Below are 17,925 nucleotides of genomic sequence, written 5' to 3'. Positions count from 1 at the left end.
CAGTTTGTTTTCAAGACAAACTAATCTGTTATGTGCTTTCTTTAGTGTTTGCTTTTAAGTTTCCTTTGCAAAGTAATACGATTCTTGGTCTTTTATCTTGGAAATTTAGTTTTTCATAGTATTTAGTATAAACATTTATAGTACATTTGTTAACAGTAGCCAAAGAAGCTTTATTTTCTCTTTCCCAAGAGAAATCTTAAATGATAGTATAGGGCATTAAAAATTATAAATATGTTTATACTTTAATCTTATTTTCCTATTCAGGAATACAGAATCTTGTTTGCCCTATAATGATTATCTGATAGAAGCCTACATATTGCCACATATAGATTAAATTTTTAAAATTTAATATGCCTTTTTACACCTCATTAGCAAGTGTTCCAGATTATTTTGTAGAACAAAATATTTCCTTATAAATTATGCTTTTATTATATATGGACTGCTTGTGTGGTACCAAAATTATATCATTATAACATATATTTTAAAAATGAGTTCAATTTCAGGTTTTTCAAGTTTTACATATATTTTTAGAACCTCTTTTAGATACTTTTGGTATCTTCAATGCAGTTACCAGAGAATATTATGTTTTAAACTCAAAGTATTGCCAACCTTTTATAAGCACTCTAGTTTTTTGATTATATGACAACTAACCTTAACTTTACAGAATCAAGAGCTCAGAAAACATATCTCCAGGTTCCCTGCAATTTCTTTGACATACACAAGATGTAATCCAGAGCATCTTCCACTTAAATGAGCCTTCATTTGGGCAATCAAATTGGATGGTAATCATTTTAGACTTATTAGGAATGCAACATCTTTTATCCAGGCATATTCCACAAAAAGTGGGTTTGTAACTCTGAGTACTTAAGCACCCAGAAAAAAGAAATTTTTCAGCTTTGGAAAGTTGGAAGATAGGTTGGCATCTTTTTCCTTTAGGAATCTGAAAAGATACATAAAGTTAAAAAAAATCATTCTTTACAGTTGATTATAGTAATTTAGAAAAATATTATGTAAAACATTTTAATAACACCTCGTAACAATAAAATTATTTCTGAGACCCCAGCACTGAAAAAATAATTATTATTGCTGGGCATTAATATTAGTTGCTATTTAGAAACTTCCAGCACTCTTCTCTTCCTTTAAAACCCCCTCTCACCAGAAATCTGCCCTCCCTGTTCATACCATCACATTATGACACTCTCTTCAATGTTTCTTGCTGTCTGTTCTTTACTCAATTCCTCAATAAGTGGAATTTTCTTTAATATCAAAGACTATGGCATATATCTTAATTCATTTAAAATTGGGTTGTCAACTTGCTGATAAGATAGGGAATGTGTTGGTAATCAGAAGAATTTTAAAGAATTTCTAAAAATTACTCCTTTGAGACAGTTGTCTAGTTTAAGAAATAGGACCAGCCAGGTGTGGTGGCACACACCTGTAATCTCAGCAATTCCAGAGGCTGAGACAGGAAGATCCGAAGCTCAAGGTCAGCATCAGCAACTTAGCATGACTCTGTCTCAAAATAAAAAAAAAGGGCTGGGGATGTGACTTAGTGGTAAAGAATCCCTGGATTGGATGACCAGTACCCCCTCCTCAAAAAAATGGGACCAGATCTAGTTGTAACAACACAATCTTAGAGTAAATATTTTCTTACAGTCCATTGACAGGTTTGCTATCTAGTAAGTACAGAGCATTTTGGAAATTGTGTGGTCTACTTCAAAGTTTGTGATATATAACTTAAGATCAGATCTTCTTTACTTGATGGTCTTAATATCTGTTTAACCACAATTCTGTATTCATTACTTTGATTCCACTATGTAAAATTATTATGGAAAAGAAAAAAGAATGTAAGATCTACTCTTAGAGAACACTATGCAGGGTTACCACAACAAATCAGGCTAATCAAGACCCACATTATTAAGATATTAGAATATCTAGGATCAAGAAGTTAGCGTTACCTCTACTAGGTAAAACTTTACCCCACAAAGTGTGATTAGTATTTTCCTCTGAGATAATTTAATTTTTGAGAGTTTCGATAAGATGATTTTATTTTTATAACAAAACTCTACAGCCAAAACACACACACATTATAACTTTCTAGGAATTTCTTAATATTGAATTATAATTAAATGAAATCTAATTAAACTTTACCTTTACTGTATGTGATATATTACTGTTGCATGGCTGAATATAACATAGTCTTTGCTCTTTTCTCATTTTACAGTTGCTATTTTCATTGGTGACCCTGTTAGATATTCCTATCCCACATGTTCTGGAGCAGGGAGTCCACTTTGTAGCTTGAACGAGACATTTTCTTTTCCAACTAAGTGGAAGATTCCTAAAAGCTAAAACAGAGAGAAAGTACATATGTATATATATTTATGAACTTGTGTAGACAGATAATTTTTAATCATTAAGCTAATAAAGATCTTTATGAATAATGTAACTCATAATCAAAGAAGCTTATGGTCTAATTCATTCTATTTCCCTTTTTCTTGCCACCCAAATTATGTTTTAATCAAGTATGATAGACCAATTTCTTAGAATGAATTAAAATTCTGTATCTTTAAAAAACTGAATAGCTTTACTCATTTATATCATTCTAGCTCATCCTGAGTATTAAATCTAAACTTATGTTCTGATTGATACATACCATTTTGATTCTGCCTCAGGCTTAATATTATTCCAACAGATGTTGAAATAAATGTTGGTAGGATTAGAGAATTAAGATATTAATCAGAACAGTATGATCATGTTAAATTTTATGATATATTAAAATCCAAAATATAAAAGTTATATAAGTCATTGTGAATGTGTAATCTTTCATTCAGCTTCTTTGTCACATTCCCTGTAGATCAGGCCCACAGTGCTCTCTCCTTGGGCTAGCCACTTCATATCATCTATGGAAACAATGAATGGATCCATGGATGGGTCTGAAGTGAGTAGACAGAGCCCCTCCACTGTCTAGTGCTTAGGAGAAACAGAAGGAAGAAAAGGTAAATGACTCTTCCATCTCCATGTAAATTCCTGGGAGATTGTTAGACTCATGAATGAGTCAGGTCCTTGGTTCATTTGAGCAAACTATGTGTTGGTTTATTGTCTCAAGGCATTTCCTTAAGATTAATATATATCCTCTATTGGATGCTTTGGGAGGAAGGTTGTAATTTGAGTCTGAGTTAAATATAGCAAAGTTCAGACTGTGTTACTTTAAAATATCAATTTAAAATTTAAAAGATCCAGGAAAAAAATGCCTTCTTGATAGACAATATCAATCACTCTGAAGTATGTGCTATATTTGTATAAAGTGATAACATAATACTGCTTTCAGTATTATTACAGTAGGATCTTGCAGTGCTCATAGAGCTGAGAGGAAGCAGAAACATGAAGATACCTGGAAGGTAGACAGCAGTTTTAAAGACCTCAATGCAAAGCTGGGTAGGGTGGTTGCACACCTGTAATCCCAGCTGACCAGGAGGCCGAGGCAGGAAGATTATGAGTTTGAAACCCCATCTCCAAAAAAAAAAAGAAAAGAAAGAAAGAAAAGACCTCAATTCAGGAAGCAGATTACAAGCTTGTCACACATCTGCAATAAATAAAAGTAGGTTAGATTATTGCATTACCAGTAACCCTGATTAAAGTTAAATGAGCTGCAGTTCAGTAATTTAACATTCATTAAAATGCAGAAAAACTGGAGATTTATAAAGTAAAAACTTAGTGTTCATGAGCATTGAGAAAATATAAAGTAAAAGCTTAGTGTTCATGAGCATTGAGAAAGGCATGACAGCATTAAATGTCATCTCATGCTTCTCACTGACCTAGCTAGCAACAGCTAGATTCCAACCATAAACTATATGTTACTATAACAAATATATCTCAAAGTGTGTGTTTTTGTCATGGTTAATTTTTAAAAGCCAAATTCTTACACAGATCATAAATACATTTCCACAGCTAAGCAAAAGAGAGACTGAACATATTCTTCCCTTGAAATATAACTAGGTCCAACTCTCAAATACCAGAGAGCATTTGGGGAGATTTTTCTCATTTTTTAGAGCAAAGCACTAACCACCAAAAATGACCAGGGGATGGCTCTACCAATCAGGCTCCAAGTGAATCCACTGAAATTGATCCAACTCTTCAAAGGAAACCAACTTGAACTTGATCCAAAGGGCTTTACTTATGAAAGACTGCTGCTCTGAGGTTCTGAGAATCTTCTGAGTCACTCAGATTCTGTACAGAAAACCAACTGTTTCTGTACATTTTGCAAAAGGAATAATTTGGGGACTGATAGTATATCTCTGTGGCAGAGTATACACTTAGCATGTACAAGGCCCTAGGTTCAATACCTAGCACCAAAATATATAAAGAAAAGGGAATAATGTGGCTTATTATTTTAGAGCATGAATTGTGTCATGCTGTTGGCTAAATAATCATGTGGTAAATACAAACTCACCACAATCTATAAATTTTTTTCAAATGAACTGTCATAATCAGGGTCCCTGGGTATATTATTTTCATAGTTAGTTTTTTTGTTGTTGTTTATCTTTTTTTTTTTTTTTTGTATTGAGGATTGAACCCAGGGATGCTTAACCACTGAGCCACATCCCCAGCTTTTTTTTATATTTTATTTAGAGACAGGGTCTCACTGAGTTGCTAAGTGCTTCACTAAATTGCTATGGCTGGCTTTGAACTCATGATCTTCCTGTCTCAACCTCCCAAGGGATTACAGCCCCTGGAATTACAGGCATGTGCCACAGTGGCAGCCAGCTCATAGAGTTAGGTTTAAATATCTAAAACTCTTTTCTCTGATTATTATTGTTTTTATTGAATATCCACATAATAAAAAGCTTAGAGTTTTTAGCATACGCCAATATTCTGTATCTCCATGACAATATTCGCTGCACACTAAATTCAAGAAGATGGCATCAGTGTTGCCCCTTATGAATACTTCCTCTCCTGTGCTTCATTTGCTGGTGTTTTTGAAATTTCTGTCCTGAAAATACTCTGACACTTAAAGAAAGGTGAAAGCAAACTAGAATTCTGTTTGTACTTGCAAACATCTAGGTACTCAAGTAATAAATGCTCATTTCATTTTTCTAACTACATACATGGGTAAGCTACTTTTAAAAGCCTCTGTGGGAGGCATGTGTGAATGTATTTAGAGAAAGCGGTAAATTGTTGAATTTCAATTTTAGAGTGAATATGGACTTCATTTTTCTAGTTTTAGAAATAATATTTACAAATTCAAAACATGTTAGTCCATAAATATTTTTTACTTAGTCGTTTTGCATTTGTTTATATCATATAGAAAGGTTGCCTTTGAAAATTTGGAGAAACGGATGGCCAAACTTCTGCCTATAATAAAACAATACAAATAGAAGTTTTCCCAGGATACATGAGAACAATATTTGGTTAGTTTTCCTTAGGAGAGGTTGGAATAAGCAGAGGTGTAAAATTTGAGTTTCCTGACCTAGTATAGCTTTTTTAAACTGGAATACTTTTACCAGAATACACCTGCCTGAGGCAGAGACTGAGTGGGATGGTACACTCAGACTACATCTCACGTTGATCACCCATTCATTCTGTACTTGTGATACACAAAAGGAACATGAAAGAAAGCCACCAAGTCATATATGAGAAATAGTTCTATGTATAAGCACCTGGCATCGTCTTGAAGCTTGTTGAGAGCTGCCTTTGTAATGGTCCAACGCCGCACTTGGACTGATCAGAATTCTTTCCATCTTTAGCTCTAGAGCACTGGCTGTCAGCCAGCTCAGGTATGAACAGAGGAGTGCATCCAATTGCCCCACTCACACAGAGGCAGCTAAACAGGGGGTTGGGCTGAAACACTTGGCCATTACGATAATGGACCCTGTTGAACTCACATCCAACAGCTACAAGGTCTGAAAAGAGAAAATTCTCAAGCCATAATTTGAGATAGTTGGACTTCCAATTATACACCTTATAAGATGTAACTATCTCCTTCATGAAGTATAACTCTAGATTTTTTTTTTTAACAGCTCTAGATTTTTAAGGCCCCTTTGGAACCGCCTTCACAGAACATCTGTCTAAAGGTTAAAATGGGCATTTTCATCAGATTGTAGGTTATAACCCACAAAGGGACATTATCAGAATTAAAAACAAATAAAAACTCTGTTCTGGAGAAAATATTTTTTTGTTTTTGGGGGGTTTTGTTGTTGTTTTGTGAGGTACTAGAGATCAAGCCCAGGGCCTTGCTCTTGCTAGTCAAGCACTGAAATTAATTTTTTAAAATCATAAGAAATGAGATGATTATAAACTGGAGAGGGAGGTTAATGCCAGGTGAGATGGAAATTTCCCCAGACATCCAACAGTAAAGCTAGAATATATTCTTAGGATATCAGGATAAGTGAATGTCAGAAGAAATCATAATTTATTTATGATTTATTTAACTATAGTATGGCAAGGTAACTAATTGAAAATTAGAGAGGAGATTTTCACTTCTTGAGTATATTCTTGGCCTTCTGGATCAACAATTCCCCAAGTGTGTTCTACTCCTTGGCAATAGCTGAGATGTTTTCAGGGAATCTGTGATCAAGAATTTTCAAAATACTATGGCAGGCTGGCACAGTAAAGTGTACCTGTAATCCCAGTGGCTTGGGAGGCTGAAGCAAGAAGATCATGAGCTCAAAGCCAGCCCCAGCAACTTAGTAAGGCCCTAAGAAACTCGGTGAGATCTGTCTCTAAATAAAATGTAAAAAAATGGCTGGGGATGGAGCTCAGTGGTTTAGTACCACTGGTGGTTCCAATCCCCAGTATCCCCCAAAAAAGAAAACAAATATAGTATTAATGATACATGTTTTTCATTGTTGCTATTTGCATTGAACATACACAAAAACAATGGTTCTAAAACCCCTTGTACCTTATCGTGATTCATATTTTTCCTTGCCATGCACTTGTGCTAAGAAAAAAAAAAAGCCAGTTTTACCTAAGAATGTCCTTGATAGCACAGTAAACTTAATAATTTTATTAAATGCTAACCATTGAGTACAAGTCTATTTAATATTCTGTATGATAAAATCAGAAGTATACACGGACCGTTCTGTGTACTAAAGTACATTGGCCATCGTGAGAAAAAGCACCCATGCTATTATTCAAATTGTGGCATGGGCTATCTAATTTTTTTAGTGGGAATTTTACTTGCTTGAAGAAATAATTTTCAGATAATCTATGGTTATTCAGATTTGGGTATTTTGGAGACATTTTCTTGAAAATGAACAGAGTAATCCTGCGCTTCAAAAAAAAAAAACAATTGACAACATTGGTTGCAACTATAGAATTCAAGCTTTAAAGCAAAAATTAGAATTTTGGAAAATATCTACCATTGAGCTCTATTGCTACCCAATATTTTCTGAAGAGAGTAATATCAGTGGGATTTTTAAAATAGTATATAATGAAATCTAGTTTGAACATCTACATAATACAATAAACCAATGCATGGGATGACAAATTTATGCATGAGCAAAAGACCCATTCCAAGTGGGTCTTGGATATTTTAATGTCACCAAATTGAAAGGTTTTTAATGTACTTTCAGATTTTATGATGCTGCTAATTTTTAATGGACTACCATTTACCACATTTAATATAATATTTTTTAAATACATTCATAATTATTTGAAGTGTTTACTAAAATATTTCTTGCTTTTCTGATTATATATCTATGTGAAGTCATATTTTCTTTATATATTTCAACCAGAAAAATAACAGCCTGGCAGAAGCAGATGTGAGAATCTAGTTTTCTTCTATTAAGCTAGATATCAGAGAGATTTGCAAAAATGTAAAATCATGCCACTCTCTTCACTAAATTTTTCTGTCATAGAAAATATTTTTTTCATCAAAATATATCATTCCTATTAATTTGCAACAGGTTTGTTATGTTTAAATCAATTTTTAAAAATTCCTAATCCATTAAATATCAGTAGATAAAATCCATATAAACAAGTTTTTTAGATCCTTATTAATTTCTAAGACAGTAACTTTTTAAAAATCACTGTTATGGGTCAGAAAGCAACAAATTTTCTCTAAAGGGCTAAACAATAAGTATATTAGCCTTTGCAGGCCATATAGTCTCTGTACTACTCTGTCATTGTAAAGTAACTACAGATTCTATGTAAATAAATGAGCTGTGTTCCAATAAAACATAGTTTACCGTCATAGTGAGCTGTGAGCTAGATTTGGCCCCTAGGCAATAATTTATGACCCCCAGTTATACATTATCCCCATTCCCATCCTCATGTTTACTGGTGAAGATATCACATTTTAGGTGACATTACTTGTAGAAAAATCTGATACAATAAACTTTGGTTCTGTGAGGGGAAGGCCCATATCTCTTTTTTTTTTTTTTTTTAAAGAGAGAGTGAGAGAGGAGAGAGAGTGAGAGAGAAAGAGAGAGAATTTTTAATATTTATTTTTTAGTTCTTGGCGGACACAACATCTTTGTTGGTATGTGGTGCTGAGGATCGAACCCGGGCCGCACGCATGCGAGGCGAGCGCGCCACCGCTTGAGCCACATCCCCAGCCCCCCATATCTCTTTTTTCCTCTGTTGTATTCTGACTTACTGGCCACAATTCCTGGCTCAGTAGAGGATGCTAAGTGTTGATTAGATTACTGAAATAACCTGCCCAGTTTGGGAGAAAAGAGTATTCTGAATGCCAAGATCTTTGATAGGTCATGGTTTCTCTACAGAATTTCCATAAATAAGAAATACTTTTGAAACTCTACTGCACACCAGATACTGTGCTAGGTGTTTTAGATTTTATGACATTTATTTCATCTTCCCAGACAGCTCTATAAACTATGAAGTACATGTAATGTAACTGAGGCGCAGAGAGATTAATCAACATGATTAGGGGTCACTCTGTTAGAAAACCAGGACTGAAATCCAGATCTCTCGTTCTTAATACAATATGGTGCTGACAAGGGTATCAGTTGTTAGACTTGATGGTCTCTTCATAGTCTGACTCCAAAGACTTACTCTCATTTCATGCTCAACCTAACTTCTGGCAGTAAATTACCTTCCCACATGAACTTTTCTATAGAGTGAATAACTGCCCTACTGACCTATTTTTCTTCCCTTAGGAATTTTGTTTTTTATCCTAAATGACTTGGCATTCTGGATCATTACCAATGTGTTGTAGGTGTAGATAATCTGAATCAGAGTTTCAACCCAAAACCTGAGGGTCAAGTTGTGCTTTGGGGTGACACCACCTTCCTTTTTATAAATCTGCAGTAAAATTAAGGAATTTGATGACTGTACTTGGGAAGGCTGAGACTAAAGCAGTGTGTATGAGTTCTTGATATGTACCCTTTTTTTTACGTCACATATTGTTATGCAGGATTATTTTTTAGTTACAGAAAAGGCTGAATTCAGATAGTTTCTGACAATGTTAACAAAAGCCATTGTTTTGTGGCATGTCAAGAAGTCAGACTGTATAAGTTCTCCTGTTTCCTATCATTATAAGCAATTACCCCTAAAGAACTACAAGATCGATTCAATGCAATGAAAATAACAGATTTCTGAACATTCATAGGCATCTGCTCATTTCCCATAGTGTCCAATACAATGAAGCCAGTCCCACTGGTTCACAAAAACTAAACCCACCTTGTACGTAGCCAGACTAAACTCATCATTCCAAATTAATAATTTAAGGAGAAGGAAATCTGTCTAGACTCAGCCTTTTCCAGTGAGTTCAGAAAAGAACACTTACATGCACACACTCCAGTCTCGTACCTAGGCCTGTCTGCTGAGTAGTCACAGTACAGCCCTTTGTGCGGGTCACAGAGGTCAGCTTCATTACAGATGTCTCCTGGTTGTTTGGCACAAATTTTGCAGCATCCACAGCCATCTCTCACCAAACTCACTCCAGGAGAACAGTGCGGCTTCTGACGGGAGCACTTGCAGGGCCAGTGACAAAACTGTTTACGCTGATGTGCTTCTGATGCTTCTCTGGGCCCTTCTTCAATTGTGTCTAATGGCCCTGTGCCCTGTGCCCTGCAGCAGAACTTCATTTGATAATAAAGGCAATGTTAGAAATGGTTCCTCAAAGTAATTTCAGAAATCTTAGAGAAATAGAAGATTTCTCTAAAAGAGGTAAAATACAATGTGGTGAGTTACAGGATTCATTAGCACTTGACACAGTTCACTCTCTGGAAATACTTTCTTCTCTTGGCTTCCAAGATGTTGCTTTCTTATTTCTCCTCTCTAACTTATTTCTCCTTCTCAATCTCCTTTGCCACTTTCTTCTTGTCCTTCTGATGTCTAAACACTGGAGCCCCCTGGGTTAAGACCTCTGAAGTACCTTTCCTCACCATATCTCCCACCCAGATTTCTCTTCCGAATTCAGACTCAAACTTCCTAAGTAATATCTCTACATAGGTGTTTAACAGGAAAAGCAAACTTAATGCAATCAAACCATACTCCCAATTTTCCCCTCGATTTGCTTTTCCACATACTTTCCTATTTGAGCAAATGCCCATTTCACTATTTTTCCAAAACACTTTGCAGTTAAGGTCATTCTTGACTTCTTTTATGTTTTACATCCAATCTTGTCAATAAATCCCACTGGTCAAAACTTTAAAATACACCTCCCGTGACCATAACATTCCTTTGCTATCATTTTGATCCAAGCCACCATTATTTTTCACTTGGATGATTCTGGGAGCCTCCTAAAAGTTCATCTTGCTATTTTCTTTGTTCACTCAGCATTCAAAATGAGTCTTTTAAAATATGTCAGATCACACCACTCCTTGCTAACAGGGCATGGCTTCCCAAACCGCTCTCCAAGGCCCCACACCATTTGGCCCTCACTCCCTATCTTCTTTTGCCAACTCCCACTCACCCCTTGACCACTTCGCTTCAGCCACAGTGGCCACCTCATTCTTTAAGTACTTCAAGCCTGCACTGCCCTTAACTATCTCCAATGCTTGCTTTATTTAGATCTGCTCAAATTTCTCAGTGAGGCCCTCTGCCCTCTCTATAAAGAGCACCCTTCCCCTGCCCTTTCTCCAGACACATCTTACCACTTGCCTCATTACCTATGTAATGTTCTGATTCCTGCATCATGAGAGCAAGGTTTTTACTTCATACCTTTCTAGCTGACTCCAGAAAAGAAAAATGTTTAATAAAAATAAGAACATGATGCATCCTCTGTGTCAGGGACTTCACCCTTCATTTAACCTTTATAGCAACAGTATACATCAATTATTATCCCATGTGACAGGTAAATAGTGATCCCCTCAAAGATGTACACATTCTAGTCCCTGGAACCTGTTAATAGTCCACCTTGCTTTTTTTTTTTTTTGGCGGGGGGGGGGGGTGACTAGGGATTGAACCTAGAGGCACTTTAACACTGAGCTACATCCCCAACCCATTTTATTTATTTATTTTTTTTTGAGACAGGGTCTTATTAAGTTGCTTTAGGCCTCACTAAATTGCTGAGGCTGACCTCAAACTTGTGATCCTCCTATCTCAGCTTCCCAAGTTGGTGGGATTACAGGCATGTGCCACGGCCAGCACACCACCTTGTGTGTTAACAAAGGGGATTTTGCAAATGTGGTCAAGTGAGTCCTGCAAGTATCATCCTGGATTACCCATGTAATCACAAATAAAATTCATCCAAAAAGGAAGACGGGCAGATCAGAGGAGGAGACGTGACAACAGAAATAGAGTTAGAGTCATGTAATTTCTGAAAGGAAATTGTGAACCAAGAAAGGCAGGCAGCCCTTAGATGATGAAAATGTGAATAATGAATCCCCACTCCCACCCCCAGAGCCTCCAAAAGGAAGGCAGTCCTGCCTACACTTGATTGTGGCCCTATAAGACCCATTTGTTGACTTCAGATATCCAGAACTATGAGACAATAAATTTGTGGTGATTTGTTACAGTAGCAACTGTATATCTCAGTTTATAAGTGAGGGTGCTGAGGATATGATTATTTAAACTGTCCTAGATTACATACCAAGTAAGTGGTAGAAGAGGGATTTCAACCAGGCAGGCAGGTCCCAAGCCTGAGCTCCCAACCCTCACCCTGCTTCCTAGTGCAAGTCCCATTGGAAACCAGCTTTGATACCAAATTCCTGAATCTCTGAGACTCCTTCTCCAGCCTAGACCACTTAAATTTACAACTCATTAACTGCTCCTGAGTATATCCACTTCAATGTGCATCAAGGACCTCATTTTTGCCCTCTCCCCAACAGACTGTCCTGTGGCTAGCTAGCAATTCCCATTTTAGTGACTGGTGTTGCCATTCACTCAGATCCCCAAACCAGGAAGCTGGAAATCATTCTGGATTTCTCCCTCTCACTCCCAAAAGTCACTTACTGGCTTACAGGAAAGTTGAAAGCTCCTAAGCACAATATTTCTTGTAGTTCTTCTATGCCTTAGTTTACAAAAAGTCAAAGAGCCTGAAATTCCCTGCATATATGAGGCCATTTCTCCTGCCTAGGATATTCTTAACCATATCTCACTTTTTTTCTTAACTTAGCTATCCTTCAAGACTGTTTAGGTACCACCTCTCCCAGAAAGCTTTCTATCACCTCCCTGCCTTATAAATGTCTTTTAACTGAAATTATCCATGTGAGTGCCCATCTCCTTCACTAACTATAGAGCTACCCAACCTCAGGCACTTGAAGGCATTTGTAGGGATTACCGCATCTAGCCCAGTGCCATCAAATGTTCACCTAAGTAACTCTCAGTGTTTACTTGTTGGAACTGGGGGCAGGCAGACTGAACCAGAAACCAAAACCTCAAAAACTGCTATACTGGGCAGTATCAGTGTGTGTTAGGGTCTGTAAACAAGTCAGGATGGCGCCTGGCATTTTGCCAGAGGGAGTGGTTTGTGAAGTAACGCCAGCAAGCCATTAAGTGTGGAGATTCCTTATTGGTTGACTGCTGTATCTAGTTTATGTTAATTAAGATAAGCTGTGTGTAATGTATATATACCCCTCCTGTCCTACAATAAACGGCTCCCACTCCTGCTGTATCAATGTACACAAGTTGCTCGTCACCCCCCAGTTATTTTGCCCAGCCAGCCGGGCTGCGGCAAGTGTGTAAGTCCACCATTAAACCCTCAGCTTTTCTTTTGCATCACTAGTAAGGCAAGTGTACCCCAGGAAGATTAACACTTCAGCCAACCTTCAAAAGTTGAACACACAATGTGAGAATAGATTTTTTAAAATTTATTTTTATATGGTGCTAAGGATCAAGTCCAGTGCCTCACACATGGTAGGCAAATGTTCTACCACTGTGCTACAGCCACAGCCCAAGAACAGATTTTGATGAGGAAGCTGGGACAATGCTGGGCTTCTGGAGAAGGATCAAGGATCCTTGATTCTTCTTTGTTGATCCTTCTTCTTGATCCTTGGGTTCTTTAAATAAAGAACCCAAAATTAAAGAAGGGAGTAGAAACAATGGAAACTAGAATCCTAATCCTAAAACATTTGCAACCTAAAATCTTTTTTTTTCTACTTCTCAATTTTGCACAGATTCAGCCCTAGTCACTATTGATTCAGATGCTAGGTTGGTGGCCTTATGTTCAGAGTCTCCTCTTTCTGCCCCCACCCTCTATAAAGTTTTGACATTTCCTTCTTATCCCTCTCCTCTCCTTTGGCTTTCATTTCCCCTGGCCCTCCCAGTCCTCCACTATCTCTTGTTATAATTTCTCACTCTCCTGGGCAGGATCCTCTTAGTCCAAGTTTGATTTCAATCTAGGCTTGTTCATGTTTCATGACCTTAGTATACTATTGTTCTCTACACACAGTCTCTGGGCAATCTCATCACCCTCTTGCTTTTAGCCTCCTTCCTATATAACCTCAAAACTAAATTTTCAGCCTAGACTTCTCCATAGAGATCTAGACCCACATAGCTGACTGCCTACTAAACAGCTCCAGCTAAATATTCTAAGGAAAAACTCAGATCCAAAACTCATCACCTTTCACCCCCAGACGTCTCCCAAGTTTGGAGATAGAAAATAGGAGTCATTCAGGTCATCTTCTTCTCCTGCACCTCCTACAGCCATTCAGTGGCTCATCCTGCTTATTTTCTCTCCCAATTCATTGTTACTATGTGCCGCAGTCTGGCTGGACACAATTCAGGAGCCACTTGTCAAAGGAAACAGAACTTTATGTTTAGAAGACACACACCGCACCACACAGCTCTTCAGGAAAACCCTCAGAACCCAACTGCCACCACAGGCTTCCCACAAGCCTGTAAACCTCCCCCACTCCTCCTGCTCTTGAGGCCCATTGGCTAGGTCGCGTGGGCGGAGCCAAGAAAAGTCCCCCAATGAGCAGCTCTGTGGTCTGAAAGGGCGGGGGAAATAGCCCAATGAGCATCACCACAGAGGAGCCAATCAGTTGGCAGCTAGAAGTTTGCTGGGCCGCTGTGAGCCAATCATCAGCTGGCAGCTGGAAGTTTGTTGGCAGCTGGAAGTTTGCTGGGGCCCCTTCGGCTGTGGCTCTCAACAACTATGCACTACTATGCTGTTCCTATTCAGTCTTCCTCCCTCCAAAATAACTTCTCAAGTGTATTTCTTACATAGCTGCTGGAAGGATCTCTCTTAAGAACATATCTGGTTATATTACTCCTCTCTTTAAATCCCCTTGGTGGTTTCCTACTGTCTACAATGTGCAGTCCAAACTTCTGAGCATGGAGCTGTCTGGTCTGGCCCGTGCCTGCCTCTTAACACACTTGCCTTCTATGCCTTTCTGTTTGCTAAACTACCCATGTCAGGTTTCTCCTCTCTGCTTTTCTTCTTGCAGCTCCCTACTCCCCAAACTGCCCATCTGAGAACGCCTATATATTTTTCCAGTCTTGAAGCACTTCTAGATCATCTCTGAGTCAGGAGGTAACACTGTTGAAATCCAAGAATAAAGAGAAAATTGTGATAGTAGCCTGAAAAGAGTGAAATATTACAGGCAGGAGAATAACAATAAGGTCTAATTCTCATCAAAAGAAGGAAAGAGTAGAGAAGAAAATGCCCAGCAGAAACAATCCCAAAAGAAAAAAACAACCCAGCACCCTAGAATTCCACATCCAGTGAAACTATCTTCAAAAATGAAGGAAAATTAAAGGACATTTCCAGATAAACAAACACTGAGAGAAGTTTCTAAGAGACCTGCCTCATAGGAAATATTAAGGGCTGGGATTGTGGCTCAGTGGCAGAGCTCTTGCCTCAGATGTATGGCTCTGGGTTTGATCCTCAGCACCCCATAAAAATAAATAAATGTATTGTGTCCATCTACAACTAAAAAAAATTTTAAGGAAGAAATATTAAGAAAATTATCATAGATAGTAACTTCAGAAATACATGGTGGCTCAGGTCTATAATCCCAGCTACTAAGGAAATTGAGATAGAAAAATGGCAAGTTGGAGGCCAGCCTGGGTAACTTAGGGAGACCCTGTCTAAAAATAAATAATAATTTTATTCGTAGTTTATATGCATATATATATTTTAATAATAGTATTACATATTTTTAATAATTATAGTTTTTTACATAGTTCAGAGGTATAATGTTCCTGGTTCAATACCCAGTACAGAGACACAGAGACAGAAAGGGAGGAAGGAAAGAAATGAAGGAAGACAAGAAGAAATCAAAGAAATGAAAAGGACTGGGAAAGCAAATATGTGAGTGAATATAATTTTATATTTTTTAGACACTTTTTGATTGCTTTCAAAAACAAAATCTGAAGACAACAAGTCATTAGGATAATGCAAGAGGAAGGTTGTGCTTCAAAAACAGATCTGAGCTTTAGCCAAGCAGTGATCTTAGAAGACTTCCTATCATTTGCTCTTCTAGCCTCAATCCTCTTCTGTGAAATGGGATTGATAATATGCACCTGGTAAGGTTGCTTTGCAGATTAGGATGGGTAAAGTGCCTAGTACGGTGCTTGGCACACAGTTGATGTTCAATAAATGGTAAGTATATCATCTGACTCTTTAAAAAGTCACAACAGCAAAGAAGTGAAGCACAAAATAATACTTTCTTACTACCCTGAGCATAACACATTTCTGTGTTTTTTAAATTTTGTATCCTGTACTCATCTCTCCATATTGGAATACTTGCTATTTAGGAACATGTAGCAGCTCAGTCCAGAAAGTGGAATAGGAGAGGAACATCTGTCTCCCACCCCCACTGGGGAAGTGTTCCCCTAGGGGACAATGAGCAAGACCCAGGCCACTGACATTATCATCATGATATTTTTGAAGTCTTAAATCCCTCAATACTAAGTATAACAACTTGCTTTCCAACATATTTCTACTGCCCACTGCTCAAATTGGCTATTAACTCAGACATTTCCATGTTTTCTAAATCACCAGAAGATTTCAAAAGCTCTGTCTCCTGTGCCAACAACCTCAACCATGTAAATGAATCAATAAATAAGTCACCTTGTTTTAATCTTCTCATTAAAAAAAGACTAAGACAACGAATTGCTCATATTAAACTTCCCTTTGGTCTGTTGCTTGAAATATTTCCAAGTCTCCATGGGCCGATTCCCTTTCACACACACAAACGTGAGAAACACATGGATTGAGAAAAGACAAATAGAATATTTTAAAAATGTACATGTTTGTTCCAAAGTACTCCTTTCAAACAAGGACTGGCTTCACTGAAAAAAAAGTTGTTGCCAAAATCCATTTTCCAGGGGCTCTTTGCACATTTTTTGCAAACAACCCTGGAAAGTTGAGCCCCAGCCTGGCAGTGTTCACTCCACTGTGGCCGCCAGCTCTGCCGTTGTCCCAGGGTCACAGTGCATGTTCAACTTGGATAAAATATATAAAGTTGAGGGCTGTTTAAACATAGTGAAAGTAGACTTAAGTGCCTTAACCTGAAAGGGAGAGGAGTTTCACATTTCTCTCATGAAGCTGATGCACTCAAACAGAACTTTACTTGGAGAGAAAAATGGCTCCCTATTTTCCCACTAGTAATTTTCCCCCATCTTCTTCCTTTTTTATTTTTAGCCTGAAGAACTCGAAATGGCTAGAGTCTCTGGAAGGGAAAGAGGAAGGACTTACCTGTGCCAGCCCGGTGAAGAGAAGAGTGGAACAGAGGAGCCCCTGCATGTCGCTGGGATGCGGCTGGCCTGAGAGATGGGAAAGTGGGGGCTCCTCATGCTGGGGACACACAAAGCTTCCCTGTCTTCTCCGAAGGAGCCGCCTCCACCTCCGGCCACTGGCTTCCACACTGTCTCTCCTTTCAGTACCCTGCTTACTTTCATGTGACTCTTCCAGAAATACCTTCACAGCTAGGATGAAGTGTGTCAGGAGAGGGCCAGGGCTTTCCTCCAGGGATTCAAGGGCAGATCCAGCGATGGCTTTTCTTTAAGTAAATGTGCTCCCTTTTCCTGAGATCAGAGTCTGCCCTTGGGCAAAATGGAGGCATTACTTTCCATTGCTGGCCCTCTGCCTTCCTCTGTGATTCCCCAGCTCCAGCTCCTCTCTGGGCTGCTTTCCTTCCTCCTTTGCCGTCAAGCAGAGGGCTAGCCTGGTCTCTCCCCTTCTTGCCTTATCACAGCCTGGCCCTGTTGATGGGTTTCTCACTTCCCATCAACAACCAATTTCCAAAAGGCCATTTCTGATTGGCCAGCTGTTGACTCTCGGATGTTCCCACATACTCTCCATTACAACACATTCCCCACACCAGGTGGACCATGATTGGAAAGGAAAAACCCAGCCTGAGAAAAGCTACTTTCTGTGGCCACAATTCCATGGCAAATAAAAGTAAAGCTAACTCCAATCTTTCCAGGCCTATGATCAAACATTTGTGCTAGTAACAGTCATTTGGATTAAAGTTTTGTTTTAAAAACTTATTACAAGTTTTTCTCCTTTCTCCTTCTCATCCCTCTGACATGTATAGCCACCATCCCATCCCCTCCAATGTGGTCATGTAT

General features: G+C 38.2%; 1 protein-coding gene and 1 long non-coding RNA gene across 3 annotated transcripts; one reads left to right on the top strand and one right to left on the bottom strand.

The window, feature by feature from the left end:
- Nucleotides 1-584: 584 nt before the first annotated feature.
- Nucleotides 585-17,229, bottom strand: CCN6 (cellular communication network factor 6). Of its 2 annotated transcripts, none has more exons than XM_081294265.1 (5): nt 17,051-17,229; nt 9,746-10,040; nt 5,658-5,900; nt 2,152-2,345; nt 585-940 (listed from the first exon to the last, which is right to left on the bottom strand). In XM_081294265.1, the coding sequence occupies exons 1-5, from the start codon at nt 17,096-17,098 to the stop codon at nt 659-661; spliced, it is 1,062 nt and encodes a 353-aa protein (XP_081150391.1). In that variant the 5' UTR covers nt 17,099-17,229; the 3' UTR covers nt 585-658. The 2 variants fall into 2 exon arrangements, with proteins under 2 accessions (XP_081150391.1, XP_081150392.1); XM_081294266.1 differs by lacking the exon at nt 5,658-5,900 and adding an exon at nt 3,392-3,510 and having other exon boundaries at nt 9,769-10,040.
- On the top strand, nt 2,869-17,021 carry LOC308649004. The gene is made up of 3 exons (XR_014021956.1): nt 2,869-2,996; nt 15,569-15,661; nt 16,997-17,021. It is a non-coding gene; the product is annotated as an uncharacterized lncRNA (long non-coding RNA).
- Nucleotides 17,230-17,925: the final 696 nt, after the last annotated feature.

The sequence above is a fragment of the Spermophilus citellus genome (assembly GCF_964194105.1).
Source record: "Spermophilus citellus genome assembly, chromosome: 5".
In the NCBI taxonomy this organism is placed as follows: domain Eukaryota; kingdom Metazoa; phylum Chordata; class Mammalia; order Rodentia; family Sciuridae; genus Spermophilus; species Spermophilus citellus.
Note: the sequence above shows the minus strand (reverse complement) of the source record. Positions and strands in the feature narration are given on the sequence as shown.